The sequence below is a fragment of the Tachysurus fulvidraco genome, chromosome 16, assembly GCF_022655615.1.
Source record: "Tachysurus fulvidraco isolate hzauxx_2018 chromosome 16, HZAU_PFXX_2.0, whole genome shotgun sequence".
Lineage (NCBI taxonomy): Eukaryota > Metazoa > Chordata > Actinopteri > Siluriformes > Bagridae > Tachysurus > Tachysurus fulvidraco.
In genome coordinates this window covers 2,641,726-2,661,652 of record NC_062533.1, presented here as the reverse complement: position 1 = coordinate 2,661,652, position 19,927 = coordinate 2,641,726, and the positions used below count along the sequence as shown (strand labels likewise).

General features: G+C 35.3%; 1 protein-coding gene across 1 annotated transcript; it reads right to left on the bottom strand.

Annotated features, from left to right (window-relative positions):
- Window positions 1-1,588: 1,588 nt before the first annotated feature.
- Window positions 1,589-10,751, bottom strand: adgrf3b (adhesion G protein-coupled receptor F3b). The gene is made up of 18 exons (XM_027153502.2): window positions 10,612-10,751; window positions 8,702-8,762; window positions 8,564-8,576; window positions 8,097-8,228; window positions 7,064-7,219; window positions 6,912-6,964; window positions 6,724-6,785; window positions 6,498-6,616; window positions 6,194-6,409; window positions 5,555-5,773; window positions 5,004-5,147; window positions 4,716-4,903; window positions 4,455-4,628; window positions 2,871-4,184; window positions 2,702-2,743; window positions 2,548-2,583; window positions 2,335-2,375; window positions 1,589-2,237 (listed from the first exon to the last, which is right to left on the bottom strand). The coding sequence occupies exons 1-17, from the start codon at window positions 10,623-10,625 to the stop codon at window positions 2,337-2,339; spliced, it is 2,982 nt and encodes a 993-aa protein (XP_027009303.2). The 5' UTR covers window positions 10,626-10,751; the 3' UTR covers window positions 1,589-2,237; window positions 2,335-2,336.
- Between the last annotated feature and the right edge of the window lie 9,176 nt (window positions 10,752-19,927).

Below are 19,927 nucleotides of genomic sequence, written 5' to 3'. Positions count from 1 at the left end.
ACTACAATAGCTTTTGCTAGTTAACAGCAGCAGGCAAACTTTGGGTTTGTTTGCTAAAGATTCTTGTTGGTTCAGAGCCTGGATGACCCGGGTTTCTTTTTTAATGCGGGCAGATTAAACTAAATGATTGCTTAAGAGAAACTGAGCATTGGTTATTTGAAGCATGCTGTATAATTTCTGTTATTTCTGTACAGATAAGCTGGAAAATATTTTAAACAAGATCAATTTTTCAAGCCAAGCAAGTCTCTGGAATGATGCAAACCTCCTCAAAATAATACTGTAACTCACTGTATGGACAGATTTCTGTCTTTTTTAACCAGCTATTCTTTGTTACAGGCATCATAAAGCATACATTTGAGCTATTTCAGATTGCGCAATAAATATGAATGGGAATATTAAACCCTGCTCTCCTTGAGCAAGTGCTTTAACTCTGTATACATTTTAATGTAGTATACCATAAATAAATAGTATTAACCTGAAGGCTACAAAACAGCAGAGAATGGAATGAAAAGACTTAATTTAACACACACACACACACACACACACACACACACACACACACACACACACACACACACACACACACACACACACACAGAGACACTCACACACACGAAAGAGATTATAATAAAGAGATGAAAGTGATTATAATTTAAAATCATTGTTGTTGTTTTTTTTGTTTTTTTGTTTTTTTGTGTGTTTTTTTTTTAGATTTTTTTATATATAGCATTAAGTAAAAAAGTCAATATTTTTCCTGACACTTAATGGGAAGTAATTGAAACACTTAATGATAAGCCTTGTTCTACATAGGTAATATTCCTTTGATATATAGGAGGACATTTGTTGTTTTTATTTTTAACCCCTCATAAATGAACCTAGTTTCTAAAGTACATTAACAGTACAGTCCCCTTAGTAATAGGCAGAAAAAGTTGAAAGATCTGATTTGGTGATTTGGTGTAGCGATACAGAAGGCGATATTTCTCCAATGGACTTTAAGGACTATCGTATTTCTTTGGTTATATCCATGTTGTGGGTTAAATGCCATACTTTGTCACCACCTGATGGTTTAACTGACTAAGCTATAAGTTGCAGGAAGGCAGTAACGGTACAGTGTATTCTGGTGTGTGTCATAATGTTAGAGCAGGAAAAGATCCTTTTAAAGAACAAGTCACATTTGTCTAACCTACAGTAATACACAGTGTTTAAGGATGACTTTTGTATATTTATGTTTATTTTCTATTTGTTTAATAACCATTAGCTACTTTAGATAATGTATAACTTTGCTTATTTACTGTAGACTTTGTTTTTAAGTGCTGATAGGTTGTACTCTTGGTGAATGTGTTCTATGTGTTAATAATGTACTTTCTGCATATGTGAGATTGAACTTCTTCTTCACAGAAGAATTTCGTATACACACTTTCATTATCGCAGGATCAGCATAAAGATATTCAGACAAAATCACCGGTAAACGTTTGTTCTGTTTGTTTGTTTGAAACGATATTAGATTTAAATACACAATACATTATACACAATGTTGAATCTTGCTTGTTTGGATTTTGAAATAAAAAAACAGTCTAGAGAACAAATACTGAGGCAAAATAATGGTTTTATTTATTAATTTGTGATATTCTATGTGCAATATACTATGTTCATAAATAAAAACATAATTTCCTATAAGTTTCCCATAAACAGGCTTTCACGGACACATTTTACCACACACCAACATAGAAAGTGCAACTGGGAAATATTTTGTATATTATGTATTATTGACAATTTTATAAACTGTATAACTGTCCACTGACTGTTTAGAAAAAAAAAACATACTTTGTACAATATATGAACAATAAGTATACAGTTTAGCAGTTAGACTGCTTTCAGAATCGCTAAAGAGCATGAAGCAAAACTACAGGGAAAAGGCATAAAAAGGTGAAATGTGTGTGTATATATATATATATATAAAGCACACAGTATCGGCTCTTTGAAAAAGAGATATAATCTAAATCAAATCTGCTGTCATTAAGTTGATTTCCATCAATTGACTTGACCTGCATATCAGCTGAATCAAAGTGCCACATACTGCAGCATGAACGCTAATGGTGTCAGAAATTTGCTAAATCAGTCTGTATTATCTTCTATGATGAACACAGCATCCTGCCGTCCATTGTGTCTGATGCTCTGTGTACAAGCGGCTGAATAACCGGAAAATCTCCAGCCCTCGATCTACTCTAGTTTGAGCTCTGCAATGGAAGAGTGAAAGGTAAGAACGTGTACATTAATCTGTAAACAAATAATAATAAAGTGCAAACGTCATTTATTTTCACATACAGTACCGACCTTCAATTTTTACTTGACTTGCTTTCACTTTTGAATCCCAACTAAAACACAAAAATAAACAAAAATTTACATTTGAATATTTTAACCATTAATTATTTTACTTTATGGCCATGTGTAGAATTGGTCATGATTTGAAGATCAGTGGGCTCTAACCAGAAGAAATAACATACATGTATATGTTGTTTTTAACAAAGCCAGAATGGATTAACTCACCGACGAATTGACAAGTTTCACAATTTCGTCTCGAACCTAATCGAAAATAGCAGACAGAAAGAAAAATAATAAAATTTAACTTTCTGCTCTGTACTCCAGCATCTTCAGCAGCTAGATAGAAGACAGTATTAATAGGAAGAGAGGAAGAGCATACCCTTTTTTCTCCAAAACATCCTGTCAGTAAAATGAACAGGCCCTAAAAAGAAATAAGGTTATATTTAAAATAAATAGTTAAAATAAATGATCTGCTTTTTTCATGCTTTGATTACTGTAATACAAAAAACACCCATAAAATGGTGTAATACAAATAAGACAATATTCACCTGTAGGGAGTTAAAAATGGTGAAGGCATAATTGATTATAACCTTGAGGGTCTTGTTGTCGTCCATCAGAAACACAAAAAGCCCTAAAATCCAGGTCCCACCGAAGACTGGTGTTAGAAATACAATCACTTTGATGACACTCTTGGCTGCCTCTTTGTCATCCTTTTTGGTGTTCTCGGTTGCAGCAGGTTTCAGGAGAGTTGAAATGACCACCACCATTGAGCAACAGTTAGCGAACACGATGAAACCAATCGGAAGGAGAAAAGAATAGAGGGACCCTTTCATTGATGATACATATGTCAGCCAGCAGGTAGTTCGGCTGTAGTAGGTTACATCTGTTCTCTTGTTGTAGTACACATAGGTCACTCCCACTACTACGGTTGGGAAAAAATACCCAACAATGATGGCAAGAGGCATGTACACACTTTTCCTCAGTGGATTGAAGACGAAAATGAGCTGATGGAGGAGCATCATGCTCAAGCAGAGCATCCAGAAGAACATGCCCAGGTAGAAGAAATGCTTTGCAAGTGTCAGTATAAGACATAATGTGTCATTTAGGATGTTTGGAAAGGAAGAGGCAACAAAGGCACAGTCAGCTATGAGCAGACATAGAGAAATGTTGACGAGTGACATGTGCCGGAAGTGAGAGAGGTTGGACTTGACCACTGCATTCCATACCAAAAATTCGATGATGAGGAAGACTATCAGAGAGCAGATGGAGATTCCCAATCCAATGTAAGTTATCTGGTCTAAGAAAGGCAGGTTTACAGGAGTCTTGGACAGTAGCATAGAGAAAGAGGTCAGGTGATTGCACTCGCAGTAACTCATGTTTTCTGAACTACGTACAAGGACACAGCCGTCCGTTGACCATATGTTTTTGGTCGTGTTCCAGAATATGCAGAATGGTGAGTTGCCAGCGGAGTCATTTTCAGGTATTGGATAAGACATTGAGATGTTTATAGGCTCATTGTTTCCGACTACGGCAGTGACAACTATGGATGGAAATACTGAATCCGAATAATAGCCCTTTGGGAGACGATCTGCCATGCCCTGCATTCCCATAGTTTTCACAATGGAACTAGATGAGTTCAATTCCACTTCTACGTTGAAAACGGTCTTGTTGCAGACAGTGTTGTTCCGGCAAATCTGAAGTTGGATGTTTGAAGAATTGTGTCCTTCGCTGCTATTAATTTGAATGTTTTGCACTAGTTTCTCAACAGATGATAGATATGTTGTAGCAATGTTATAGTCACGGTTTGTATTTCCTGATTTCCAGGTTGTGTTCAGCAAGACGCTTGCCGAATCAATAAAATTCTGGAAGACAGTATCTTGTAAGTTAAGAGTATCAATGTAATTAATTAATTAAATTGCAGAGTTGAAAATTGTTTAGAACACTCTTAAGCAGCTCATAGTCTCATAGTCATGCTTGTGATGGCTAACTCACTACATACCGTAGATCAGTGGAACTCAAATCAATTAATACATACGAGATAAATGAGCATTTAAAAACTAGTAAGCTTTTTTTTTAACCATAGCCTAAACCGCACCACAAGAAAATGACCCATAGCATTAGAAAATGCTTACTGGTAGTAGGGCATCAGTCATTGTGACTCTAGTGGATGCACCGCTCATTGTGGTTAAAACAGAAACAGTGGCCATTACATCACCATAGCTGTTTCCAGTTGAAGTGCTATTCTTCAGACTCTCAAAAATGGTAATTGCTCCCTCTGTTGTGGCCCCAATTCCTTTTTCAAAATCCTGAAATTAGACCCAGAAAATAACAGATTTGCTGAAATTTCTGTGTTACATTCTCATAAGAAAGTGATATGGATTTTTTCTTCTTACCGATGATATAGAACATAATAAATTCAGTGACTCTTTAGTGCAAAGATCTATAGGGTCAGCCCATACTGTGCCATTGCACAATCGCTCCATATTTCCAACTCTGCCTGTTGCAGTACAGAGTATAGTTGCCTTTTCTCCACCCTTGGTTTTTGGCCATCCGTTTTCTTCTAGGCAAAATGGTTCTCCAGCTAAATAAATATTTCAGTCAGGGTAACAAATAAAGTTAGTAAATGACATTAAATATTCCAAAGTTGTTTTTTTCTTTCCATTTTTAATTCGAGTACTTACGGTATATTATTGGTATGGTTGTATTGCTGACGATTATCTGTTTTACACTGTTTGTAATCTGGCAAAGAGCAGTGACTGATGGTATCTGTACTGTTGTGCAGTCGATGGGAAGAGATATAGTGTAGTTTATCGTTGGGCCGGTCACTGAAAAAGAAAGAGAGTCATATATATATATATATATATATATATATTATTACAAATATATATTATAAATATATATATATTACATTTACAGCATTTGGCAGATGCCCTTATCCAGAGCGACATACATAAGTGCTTAAATCTCTCTCATTGGATACGTTACTCCTGGTTCACTAGGTTGTATACTTACTGTAAGATACCATGAGTGTAAAAGATTGTTCAAACTTCTGTAATAATAAGTGTTTCCTGAATAAGTAGGTCTACAACTGCCTACATATATAACCGTCTATATATATATACAACTGTGAAGTCACACTTATGCCTGCTGATCAATATATATATAATATATAAATATTAAATAAATCTTATTTGTTAGATGTTAATAAACATGTAGAATAAGGCATGAATACCTGACTTCTGTGCTGGTACATCGTTTATTGTTACTGTGTAATTCTCTGGACTTTGAAAGATGGAACATGACACAGTCACTGTCGTCGATGTACCCACTGAACAATCTGCAGTCTGTGGCACGCTTGTGACATTAATTTTGTCTGGTAAGAGAGCGACCTCGAGAATTCCTGTGGCTGAATGTGATACTGACCCATTAGTAAGTAGGCAGGTGTAAGTTCCTGAAAAATGCCGAAAAGAAATGAAGTTAAAATAAACATTAAAAAAAACAGAAATTCCAGTATATATATATATATATATATATATATATATATATATATATATATATATATATATATATATATATATATATATATATGTGTGTGTGTGTGTGTGTGTGTGTGTGTGTGTGTGTGTGTGTGTGTGTGTGTGTGTGTGTATCCAAGACCAGTCTGCTAAGTTAGCTAATGGCAATAATAAACTCATTTTGAGTTTGGGTTTAATTATACAAGCTAGTGTTAAATAGAATAGGCAGAATAATAAAAATAATACTCATGTCTCTCCTAAAATGCCAGATATGTATCTTGCTCATAAAACATCTTGCTTTCACTGAAATTTAAAGTGAAGTTTTTAGGTAAAATTACAGGAATAGATAAATTCACCTGCCCAATTCCCATTGATGCTTAGAAGATTGATTGCTGTTTGGTTTGAACAAGGCAGGTGTATCACTTCTGTCCCAATTCCAACTGTCTGTGGGTACTGTCCTCCGCTACTGAGCAACCAAGTGCAAGTCTCCATTGTTTCATCTGTGCTGCAGTTTAGTTGGTACTGTGAATAGGAACACACCTTTCCTATAGGAATTTCCATAGTGACCAATCCTGCAGTTGTGCAAAAATACATTTTGTTCAGTTAACAACAGTGTACAAAAAATACTTTACAAATGTATACCTGAGATGCTTAATTTACCTGTTGATGTAATGTTCATATCTGTGATAGACGGATATTTCGTCCTCAAACTTGCAATGATGGCTTGAACCTTTGAACTCCTAAACGTGGTCTTTAGACTCACTACAAAAGTTTGAATGCTGTTGTTTGACAGAACACAAGCAATGGATTTTAGTGCAGAAAACATAAAAAAAAGAATATTAATTTGTTGATTAATATGATGGGAATAAAGGGATATTTTCAATACGTAGAAACTGGTGTCACGGTGAATGAGTTGAAACCATTCATTGCCTTGAACTCGTTTTCCAGCTGAAAAGTTTGGGGGAAAATGCATAATTATTATTATTAGGTTTTCAACTAAATAATGGTATATTTTTTGACAGAATTAAGATGCAATTAATAGTTTAAGCAACTAAAAACAAGTTTCATAATTACAGGAGTTATGATGTCGGTTGATGATGACAGGAGGATGATTCCAGACAGGGTAACTGTAGGGAAAAGAAATTGACAAATTGAAAGTTTGTGAAGTGAAGAAAATGACCGCATTACTTTGTTTTTGGTAGTTTTTACCAGAGCTATTTACTTACCGTTCTGTTGGGGCACACACATTGGTGTGAGATCAGATATATTCCCCACACACTGTATAACGTTGCAACATGAAGGTACAGTGTCGATAACAAGATCACTCCAAATGTAATTAGTTGCACACCAGCAAGTTGTCTCATCACCGACCAGCTCACATTCTGCATCAACACACATGAATCTAATCAGCAATTCACTTCTACAAATCACATGACTATTAATGACTATTTATCAGATCTTACTTCAGTTCTAGCAATCTGTTTTAGATTTGTGTCTATGTCCAAATAAAAAAATAAATAAAAATAAAACTGATTCATAACAGTGTTTATTAAACAACTTATAAACAAAATTTAATTACAATTTTCACATTTTATTTATTGGAAACACTACTACTACTACTACTACTACTACTACTACTACTACTACTACTAATAATAATAATAATAATAATAATAATAATAATAATAATAATAATAATAATAATAATGATGATGAAAAAAGAGAATTAAATGGGATGCACAAGGTTATAATAAAGTAAAACATAGCACGTCAAAGCTCTCTGTTTGTTTAGAGACGTTCCTTGGTAATGGTGACAGAAATCTGCTTGTGGTGACACCTAGAGGTTGTGTCATTTTACCCTGATCCTTTAATGCATATTGAACTGTGTGTGCAGCTGAGCCTCTATTCAAATGTACTATGACATCCATGGGGACAACTTGTCATATAGCTGACAACATGATTTTCCGTCATGACATAAGACCTAAATTAAAATGAAACGATATTAGAAATTTCTGCAGTGCTGCATATACTATAGGAAGATTATTTTAAACATACAGTATGTTAATATCTTTACAAAACCTTTGTTATCTAATTTTCTATTGCAAACCATTGTCAAAATTGGTTTAATAGTTCACTCTGATATTTCCTATCAAATTAATTTAAATTGGAATCATATTAAAACCTTTCCATAGGCTACAATAAATATGTATCCTCAGAGGTAGAGATTTAGTTACCAGAGGTATAAAATGTCATGCTTACCAGCTATTAGTTCAGCATCCACGATGCTCACGGTGGCTGTGATAGGCATTATCATTTGAGTCACGAAACTAGACACATCCATGGTTGCATTACCTTCGATCATCACTTCTGCCACATATATGTCATCAGCCCCTGTTTAAAAAAATAAAGTGTTTCCATCCTGGGCTCTAATCATCATGTAACCATAGAGCTTCATCCACATTATACTGATGTGTATTAATTAAATAAAAGACTTCAACAACAATATTAAAAGAAATACTTGAAACTACTCCATGCAAACTATGGAAACTTCATTTAGTCAGGTTTTTTAATAAGCAGACAATAACGGATAATAGTAATATTCATCAATATTTATCAAATGTGTTCACTAATATAATGAGAAAATCGTTATTCCTCAGTCATTTTTAGAGAATTCTTAACCTATTAAAGAAATGCTACTTAAACACAGACTGATGCACTATACTCACCCACACATGTCATCTGTTAATAAAAAGAAAGGAGAGGAAAGGAAAAGAAAAAGAAAAAGTCAGGAATAATTTAAGAAAGTGTAATAAAGTACAGATACACTGTTGTGGATGTTGAACATTATAAGTGATCAATTTTACCTGGGAATAGATTAGCAGTAATCCACAGAGAAGCATGCTTGTGCATGTTATTGGTTTGCCCCTGAAAATGATAAGGTAGGTTTAGTGAAAAAAAATATTATTATTATTATTATTATTATTATTATTATTATTATTATTATTATTATTATTATTATTACAATAGCTTAGTATGATTATAAGTTTTGTAGCATGATTTTAGAAAAAATGTATAATCAGCATAAACAAATGAATTATTATCTTCACAAGTCTTTTCTAAGATATTAGTCAGGACACTTGTATTTCTGTATGTCCAGTGTCATGAGGTCCCCTGCTGGACAAACAGTTCACATCTGTCCAGAATTACTTTGGTGCTTCATAATGCTTCATAAAAACTTTGGTTGTGTTATCTGTATATAGTTTTTATGAAAGCAGATGCGTACAACATTTTACTAAAATAAATAACATTATAACATTCAGTCCTTGTGATGAAAAAGAAATATTTCTACAAATCCGACACTTGGTAAAGTCTGCTTTTATATGAGCCATTAAAGACTAGTGAGGAGTTTGACATCACAAATAAATTCAATGCTGAATTGTACATGGGCACACACACACAAAACAGGTGGAAAGTCCATTCTTTGACAACCAGTAAGAAGAAGTAACTCAAATCTGAATAAAAAAATATATTTACTTTACTTTTTTAGAAGAATCACACACGACACCATGTAAAACTTACTTCCTACATGCTACAATTACAGTTTCACAGTTTAAAGTTACTAAAAAAAATTTTCAGTGCTGTTTTCTTTTAATGCAGATAACGTATCTGCCGATAAAAAAAGCGAACGTATCTGCCTATAAAAAAGAGAAACCTTTAAACTTGAGTTGAATAATAATAACAAAACAAAAAAAAAGTATAATCATGTTTAATTATTTTTTGTAACGTACAATATGAAGTGCCAGTTTAATTTGACAATGATTAAGATATTTGCACTTGTTACATTTATTGCAGTGTAAAGTAAACGTGTTTAGGACATGATGCGTTTAGAATGAAGGATATTTTGGATTTTTAAAAAATATGAGATTAACGGTTACGTCTATTTTAGTTTAAATCCTCTGAAACTAAATGAAAAATAAATTTTACACCAAATTTACTGGCTTTAATGTATCTAAGCTACAGGTGTTTCTAAGAAACATCCAAGATGCTTAAAAAGTAAAAAGTCAGAGCAGGTTCGTTTGTGGTCATTTACAGTACACTGGTCTGTTCTTGACCTTATTATAAAAGAGATTTTATAACTTAAAAGGGCCTAATCTTGCTAAATGCATGATCCTTTTGTTTATTTGTTAAAACCATAATAGATTTGCAGTTTAGAAAAGTACTTATAGAAAAAAAAATTCTACAAATTTATTTACAAATAGCTGAAACCCAGACACAGAATATTGTTAAGAATCATCTCTACACTTTATATATTGTGTTTCTTTGTTTTATACAGTTTTTTTTTGATGATGATGATGATGTCACAACACAGTTTAATGAAAAGCCATTATAAAACTACAGACACATTTTTACAGCTGAAATTTACAACAAAACCAGTTTTCAGAATTTGCAGATTTTTTAAAGAGAAATTCACCGCTCATTGCTCAAAGCTTTACTTAAGCTTAATTCTGTCACTGAATTCCAGATTACATTGTAAACCAGATGATAATTAACACATAAAGGTATACAGAAAAAAATCATTTCCCGACACAGAAAACGTCAATCAGCAGCACATGAATATTAATATATAGTATATAATATGAAAAAAGAGCTTTTTTCATGGACTAATAAATACTTGTGGGACATTTTTCTTTGACCTTCCGAACAGGATCATTAAATAAAATAAATAAAAAAAAATGATGTCCAGTTTGAAAATATTCAAAGAAACAATACTGACCTTATAACCTTCATTTTGAAGTTATTCGAAGTAATTCTGAAGCGATCTGAAATGTGTAGCTAAGTCATAACCGCACTGTTTCCTGAGTGAAAGAGAATGGTACTGTAATGTAGAAAATTGGCCAGCTTGAGAAGGTATGGGGAGAGACTGAACAAAATTTACAAATACCTCACCTGCATTTGCATTTTCGCGTGCTGGGCCTTCCTATACCATCTGGTCAAGATTTATTGGTTCAAGCTTTCCATTGTCGTTTGGTTAACAAATACAGTTGCGTTCTTGCTGGAAGTTGAAGGGTTTTACAGCCAGGTTAAAACGTTTGCTGTGGGTTTAAATGAATGTAATGGATCAGGAAATAACTTTTAAATGCCCACACCCCCTATTTTAAAATGCATAATTACTATTTTGATCTATGGATGTATTATTCTTATAATATACTATTGTTGGTCATTGTTGGTCATAGTTAGATATCAGACAGCCATTTGCTTGCACACAGCTATAAACCTACAGTTATAAATAAGAGGAACTGAAACAGGTGGACATAAATGATGTTCTTTGTAACCAAGTAGCTTCTCCTGAGGTAAATAATGCTTATAACTGGTATGAAAACCATATCGAGGATGAAACACTTTAATTAAGCAGAAGGACAATACTCCACCCTGCTGTATATGTGTATAGTGATAATAGGAGAATACAAGAGTTTTGTTTTGTAGAAGCTTTCATAAAAGTTACCTGGCAGATAATCCAGTAAATAATACATGTTGTGGTGTAATGTAAAGTGAACTGAGATAAAATATACATTTTATTTATAAATGTGTCTCCTGCTGTGTTAAAGTGTTAAAAAACATCCCGATTATGAGCACAAAACAATAAAAAAAAAACACCCACGATACATTTATAATAGAAAAACTGTTTATTTGTTCTACGATTAAAATGATTCCCCTCAAAAAATAAGCTTTCATTGCATAATCTATGAACGATCTGCATAATGTTGGAGTGACTCGATCATTTAGAAAGTAGAATGTTGGTCATGTCAAGATCACTTGAAAGATAAAAAGAATCCTGTATTTTTGAAAAAGGTCTTTTTGTTTCAAGCCATTCAAAAAAAATGTAGAGATGATTTGATTTAATTGGCTGTTTAGGTTGTAAACACCTTCGAATCAGAAAGGAGTCAAATTAAAAATTTTCAGCATTTATCCAGAGTGACTTACATTTTATACGACTGAAGGTCAGGGGCCTTGCTCAAGGAACCAGTGGTCCAATACTTTAACCACTAAGCTACCACGTTCCTCTTGTGAATTTAGTAAATTAAACTGTATAGACACATTGGACTTAATAACATAAATAATTTTCAGGGTCTATCAGGTTCAATTATATTCAACATTATATAAAGTACAAGTAAAAAGTACAAAGTGTCAGAATATTAATCAATTAACTACACTGCTCTTTGGTTTTAAATTCATATAATAATGTAATAATTCTGTTCTTAATATTAGGTTAAAATCTCTGGTTTCTTTTTCTTTTTCTTCATATTATGATCTCTTATTTAAAACTATAATCAAAGTGAGCGTCTACTGTATTTTTGATCTGATTTATAAGCCATTTTACACTAACAGGAATATTGTCTTTGATTTCTCTTTATAATGGTACTGTAAAAAAAAATTGTTTTTATTTTTGTGGTCCGGTCCCGTTATTCATGCCCTCAAAACACCTGCTGCCATGTGGTAGTGTACTCAAAATAAAGGTTACCCCTCGCACCACTCACAACATTTGCTTAAATATACAGATTCTATGGTTATGAAAATTCAGTAGCATTGTTGTATGCCACATACTATGATCGAGCTCGTTGTGGCCATGGCAGTTTCGGAGGCTGTGCAAATACAGGAAGGAAAAACAAACATCTCCTGTGTACTGTAATAAGTCCTCTGGTAGCCAGGAAGTCCATTTCACTGAAAGGTAACTAATAACGAATAAAATAAGAGTAAAAGACTATTATATATTAAAAAGCAGGACGGGTAAAACAAGAACGCAATATCAGAACATCCAAATACATTTTAGATTAATTTTCGTACAAAAATATTTCACTATATGATGCAGTAGTTCTGAAAGTAAAAACTCAAAAACAAAATTTTGCCTTTGGAAAGGAGCTTTGCCTTTGACCAAGGAATCATGCTGAGCGTCATTTGTAAATGAGTGACCCTTGTGTTCCTCAAATTCATTTCTTAGTCAAATTGTATCCATGGCAACCTCCCGGTTCTGTGTGCTTATTCAAAATGAGACTGTATGACTTAAATGGCAACAAACCTATTTCTAAAACTAAAGATTTTTATTCAACGTGAACAGTATATAATAATTTTACAAAGCTTACTATTAATGTGTACTAATGTTTTTACCCATTAATGTCTTTTCTTCTATTCACACTTTCTTGCACATTTTAAGCGGATGTGTTCAGCTAAAGAAAGACCAGACGGGAATTTAAAATGAATTGCATGTATACAATAAAGCCTGTAGGAGCTGACACAAACCTAAACGTTCATAAATCCTTTCCTGGTGTCTTGTGTTGAAGTCATGTGTTGTTGCGTCTGGGTGACTCTGGCTACTGCCTGAGATCTGGCCACTGCTTTGAATAAAGCAATGCTTTAAGGCATCCCACTGAATCTTGCTCACAAAATTGTTGTGAGCAAGATTGTGAAAACCTGGTGAAGTGTTATTTTTGTGTGGCCTCAAAAGACCATAATCATAATTTCTATTATTCATTCCAACGAATGCATCTGTTATGGAATGGTGCATTGTGGGACAGTACAATAATTATGGTTTTGTGCATAAATTGCAGAATTCTGTAATAGTCACCACAGGGCTAAGGAATAGAATGGATTTTAGGCTGGCAGGCTAATATATATGATGTACCTATATGTGTGGAATTGTATGTGCTTTGTGTGCTGTATTTGCAAATAACTTTGCTACCAGATCAAGAAATAATCTTATCACAATTAAACCATTCATAATTCATTCATTCATTCATTCATTCATTCATTCATTCACTACCGCTTATCCGAACTTCTCGGGTCACGGCATCTCAGGCATCACCGGGCATCAAGGCAGGATACACCCTGGACGGAGTGCCAACCCATCACAGGGCACACACACACACTCTCTCTCATTCACTCACACACTCACACACTATGGACAATTTTCCAGAGATACCATGCACGGGGAGAACATGCAAACTCCACACACACAAGGCGGAGACGGGAATAGAAACCCCAACCCTGGAGGTGTGAGGCGAACGTGCTGACCACTAAGCCACCGTGCCCACATATAATTAAACCAGAAAAATGTAAATAAAAACAATAGCCTTCATGAACTCTGCCTTACCAAAACCTGGCTTAAACCAAATAACTACGTCGGCCTAAATGAGTCTACCCTGTCAGGATATGTTTATAAGCATGAGTACTGAAAGACTGGTAATGAAGGTGGTGTTACAACTATTTATATGGATTTCCTTACAGAGAAATGGATCCCCAGGGCCCTATGAGTTTGCTCATTTTCTTTTAAAGCTATTGGTTAATTTTGATAAAGTGTTCATTGTAGGAGATTTTATAACATTCACATACTGTAGATGATGCAAATGAAGTTTTAGGGCTCGCATTTATGGACCTTTTAAACTCATTTTAGCTTAAAGAAAACATCATTAGAAAAACTAATCATATTAATCATCTGAAAGATTTAATCATATCACACAGAGTAAATGTCACTGATATGGATATCGTACCTCAGTGTGATATCACAGACCATTACATCATACAGTAGAACAGATTAGCCATATCTCATATCTCGATTGGTTATCGACTTGGTAGAACTATTATACCAACCACTAAAACAGACTCACACTAAAAAAGTACCTCAACTTCTTACTATACCTGTAAATGCAAATGATCTACATCAGGCATGTCCAAAGTCCGGCCCGGGGCCAATTGCGGCCCATGTTAAAATTTCCATCAGCCTGCAGAATCTGGCATAAAACTATAATGTGTGGCCCATCAGCACTGTTTTATATACTTTACCAGAAGAAAATGCTGAGCTTGTTTGGCTCGACATACTTGTGTGAGAAAACATTCTCGGTTATGAACTTTAACAAGAGCCGTGCGAGGACAAGACTAAGTGACTCTCACCTGCGTGACATCTTTCTTTGAGCCAGACCTGGCCTATGTACTACAGTCGAGATCTCAGTATCACCCATCACATTAGTGCAGGCAAGTTATTTGTTTAGCCATCTGAGGTGAATAAATTCTAAAATCTCTGTGAATTTATTTTCAAAACCAGTTTTTAATATGCACCTTTTCATCTTTATAATCTGTGTATAATTCATTTTGTTTTTGAAAAGTGAAAGCCTTTTTCAATAAAAAAAATAAATCATTAAATAGTTCATTTTCTGGGGGTACGGTGGCTTAGTGGTTAGCACGTTCGCCTCACACCTCCAGGGTCGGGGTTCGATTCCCACCTCCGCCTTGTGTGTGTGGAGTTTGCATGTTCTCCCCGTGCCTCGGGGGTTTCCTCCGGGTACTCCGGTTTCCTCCCCCGGTCCAAAGACATGCATGGTAGGTTGATTGGCATCTCTGGAAAATTGTCCGTAGTGTGTGAGTGAATGAGAGTGTGTGTGTGCCCTGTGATGGGTTGGCACTCCGTCCAGGGTGTATCCTGCCTCGATGCCCGATGACGCCTGAGATAGGCACAGGCTCCCCGTGACCCGAGAAGTTCGGATAAGCGGTAGAAAATGAATGAATGAATGAATGAATAGTTCATTTGCGTTTAATATTAATGTTTCAAAGAATTTCAGACTGAATAGTCGGCCCCCACACATTTTCACCTCACCAAATCTGGCCCTCTTTGCAAAAAGTTTGGACACCCCTGATCTAGATGAAGCAACTAAAAGCATTTTGCCCCATCCAATTAAAAAAGGTTAGAGAAAAGACACCTGCACCAGTGCATCTTGAGCACTCATTCCCTCAAGAGAAACTATATAAACATATATAAAACATACAAAATTGGCTCTAAAAGCTGCCAGGGCCAAGCACCTCATAGCCAAAACAATCCCAGGTTCTTAATTAATACAGTGGCTAATGACTAACAAAAAAACTGACATTAACAAAGACTATTCTATCACAGTTTATTAGTGAGGACTTTATGAATTTCTTCACTGAAATAACTGATAGCATCAGGAACAAAACTGCGGATGTTCAACCTTTGATAACATCTCATGATCCAGTCTTACCCAAAACCACACAATTAATCACATAATTAAGTACTTTAATTACAGAGCTTTACAAGTATAGGACAGGAAGAGCTATATATACTCACCACTACAGTTAAATCAACATGTTTGTTAGATCCCACTCCAACTAAGTTACAGAAAGAAGTGTTACATGCAGTACAGCTGCAGAGCTTCTTCCCAATATTATTAACTCCTCGTTATCTTTAAGTCACATACTGTACCTAAACTCCTCAAGTTGGTGGTTATTTAGCTTCTTATTAGGAAACCTAATCTATGTTCTAGTTTATGTCTAAATATTTAAAAAGGTTCTTCTTCTCAGTTCTTCTCCTTCTTCCAGGAGACCAATATCTTTGCAGAGCTTCAGGCCCCATCATAGTTGCATCACTTGTTAAAGTAAATGCACTTCTTAAAGTTACAAATGACCTGATTTAGCTTGATACGATTGTGACAGGTGTTTCGATCTTACCTGTCAGTGTGATAGTGTTTTGTAGATTTAAATGGGGATCTATCCAGTTTAATATCAGTTAACAAGGATAGATTTAAGAGGATCCCTGTTTTTCTCAGTATACATGCTTCCCTTAGGAAACATCGTTTAGTTACCGAGGTGTGCTATGACTTTTATAAGCGATCCGACCAAAGATGTTCGCGCAGCGGACGAAAAAGCGGCCAAAAAAGTCCCATAGAAATGAATGGGAAATTCCTAAAATTCAAGCAAATCAAAAACTTAGCACAACATGGACATGTCATATATAAAAACACTCAGCACGATGAGGGGAACTGACATCACGTGTAGCCCCGCCCCCAAAATTAGCGAAATAAAAAATTTAGCACAACATGGACATGTGACATATCAAAACACTCAGCACGATGAGGGGAATTTGGTACGTGTAAGCACATTCACATTTTCTTTAGGAAATGTACCGTTCTAGTTACCAATGTTATGCCGATGTTGTGTTCTAAGTATATATCCAGTTATATATCTCATTAAAACCAGAAGAAATATGTAAATTGTGTAGGTTAACTGAGTGTGTTAAAGAAATAAAAGAGCCTTCTCCCACTTTAGAAATATTGCCAAGCTTAGAAATATTTGTCTGTATTTGACACAGAAAAGCTCATTCATGTGTTCATGACCTACAGACTGCACTATTGTAATGCATTACTACTGTAGGTGGTTGTCCTGCATCTTCAATAAGCAAACTACAGTTAGTCCAGTATGCAGCTGCCAGAGTTCTTACCTGGTCAAGAAAATATGATCGTGTAACCCTAATTTTATACACTGGCTACCTGTTAAGTTTAAAATTGATTACAAACTGCTGCTACTTACTGTACATACAAGGCTCTAAATGGTTTAGCCTAACCAGTCTTCTCAACATGCTTACATTCCTTCACGCTCTTTGAGATCACAAAACTCCACACTTCTGGTAGTTCCTAGAATTGCATACTAAAGTCTACTAGAAACAATACAACATTTTTGTTTTTAAACTTCGGGATAGTCTTCGTGACATCTTCCATGGCACAGACATTCAGTACTCTCCCAGTTTAAATGAAGATAAAAGACATACGTTTTTGCCAGGCATACAAATAATAGATCCTTTAACCGTGTGCTCCAGTACATCTGGTCACAAATGCATTTTATCATCTAGTCCTTGCTAATATTATGAATATTATGATCATTTCTTTACACTTGTATCTCTAATCCCCCGATCCTGAGGCATTTAGAGATCGTACCAGCTCCAGTTCAGAGAGAAGAGGCCAAGCCTGTGAGGATCCCAAAGCATCTAGAGATGTACCAGCTCAGGTGGATTTTACTTCATGAAGATTTCGGACAGAAGAAAAGCCCCATGAGGACTTTGTGGAAAACAACCTATGAATCAATACACAAAATAATATTCTACATATGCTGTATCTCTATCACTGAGAATTTGATGGTTTCAGCATAGAGGACATAGAGACATTATGCTATAATGAATTCATATGATAAGATCATTTATAAGTTGCTCTTTTCTTTCTTTCTTTTTTTTTTGCATAATTCCAAATTGGACATAGGACATAAGGACATAATTTATAATCACGCTCTCCAGTTTTTATAATAATCATTAAAAATGCTATACGATTAAAATAGTTTTCCTTCCCTTCCTCTGAAAGCTGTATGTTTGTGTGTCCCATCAGATGATCACTGAACAACATGTTGACACCAATACAATGTTAACTGGGGCATTAAGATAGCTACACCGTAATAAGAGTATGCCATGAACAAGTCACACACCCACAAACAGACTTGCACTCACTGTGTGCATCATAAGAAGATTGGTGAAAACTATAGGCTATAGACTGCATACTTCACAAACCTTACAAAACCATTCAATAATTTAGGTTGGTGTCGAAGTAAATAAGACACATGGCTTACCTTTATAAGAGTTGCTGGTGGCGAGTGCTGGAACAGAACATCCTAAGAGCGGTGTTCATCCACTCAGTTGTGCAATTCTGCATTAATTTCCCAAGCTGAACCAACTGGTCTTTTCTTTTGTAGAGAGAGAATGAATTCTTGCACATTGCTTGTCTGAAAGCAGTCAGCACACTGGGCACTGCAATAAGATGTGTGCAGTGCTTTGAGAGGATGTGATGTATAGCCCAGTTCCCCTCTGTTGGAGGCGATTGTTTTCGCTACCTAAAGAATTTTTTTGCAAGTTCAAGACAGGTCCATAACATATCCATAAATGTAATTTCTCACGCTCCGAGTTTAGTTTAACAAGTCCACTAGCTAGCCATGAGTCACAACCGACAGCACAAACAAAATGCAGAATCGATCCTGAGTTCAAGCCAGTCTGAGTTGTGATACAAAATGGACACAAATGAATGCTTCCTACGACTCAAATACTGAAAGGGTACGGTTGTGAAGCAATTTGGTTGCACTGGTCAGTGCCAAGGTCATCTACAGTATGGGTTGTCTTTTACAGCTAGCGCCATCTTCTTTACCGCTGCCGCTTACACTAGCAGTCAAGTATCATAGCTCCTCAATGTCTCTTTAGAGGTGACACTGGTGGGCATGTTATTTGCTTCTTTTTCAGTTGCTGGAGCTGGTGGTATTTGAGAAGATGGTGGTATCTGTTAATAAGTGCAGTCTGATAATCCCTTGCTCTCAAAGGCATTGAGGATCTCTGACACTTCATTTGTGACCTCACGTCTGTTTTTTATGTTTATTTAATTTCCTGATTTCCTGACATTTTACCAACACGGTTATCGTGGCTTGTCACAGGGATTGTTTGACACAATAACTCATGGCCTGTGAATGTCCCCATGACACAGATACTGCACCTGCAAAGGGTTTGGTAGATATTTCACTGCGTTGAGTAAAAATTTGCTTATGTGATAAAAAATAGCTTAGAAAAATTAGCTCATTTTCTTAACATACAAGTTGTGTTTAAAAGGGCTTTTAGTTTTAAGGGTGACATGTAGTGATCTCTGTACGGTGTTTCAAAAGACTTTATTCCTCTTTTTTGCACTATTCATCAATGTGCAATATACCTGGATAAAACACACTTGCCGAATCCTTTTCTTATGGTAAGTGATTATTCATTCATTCATTCATTCATTCATTCATTCATTCATTCATTCATTCATTCATCTTTAGTAACTACTTTATCCTGAAGGTCATATTGAATCTGAAGTTGTACCAACAAGGCGGAAGAATTCTGCACACATGACTGCTGCCCCCGCGACCCGGCCCCGGATAAGCGGTAGAAGATGGATGGATGGATGGATGGATGGACATGGCAGTCCATCGCAGGGCATTGTTCATGTCATCAGGAAGAGATTGTAGTCATTATAGTGTTTTGAGTCATTATAGTGTTTTTCATGACTGACTGACCTACTGATTGTTATATAGCTAAAAAAAATTAATGTAAAGTAAATGGCAGTCAACATTTGCCCTAAATGGAATGTTTTTCTTTTTAATCTAAAATCTCTGCTCTCCATGATGAGCATCAAGACACCTCTGAAACCTGCATGGAAAAGTGCGCTATTCAATTGTAGCTTATATCCTATTGA

Coding starts and splice junctions, on each gene's coding strand:
- adgrf3b (XM_027153502.2), bottom strand. Junction 5,148..5,554: donor TGTACCAGCACAGAAGTCAG/GTATTCATGCCT, acceptor TTTCTTTTTCAG/TGACCGGCCCAACGATAAAC. Junction 2,376..2,547: donor TGAAACTTGTCAATTCGTCG/GTGAGTTAATCC, acceptor TTTGTGTTTTAG/TTGGGATTCAAAAGTGAAAG.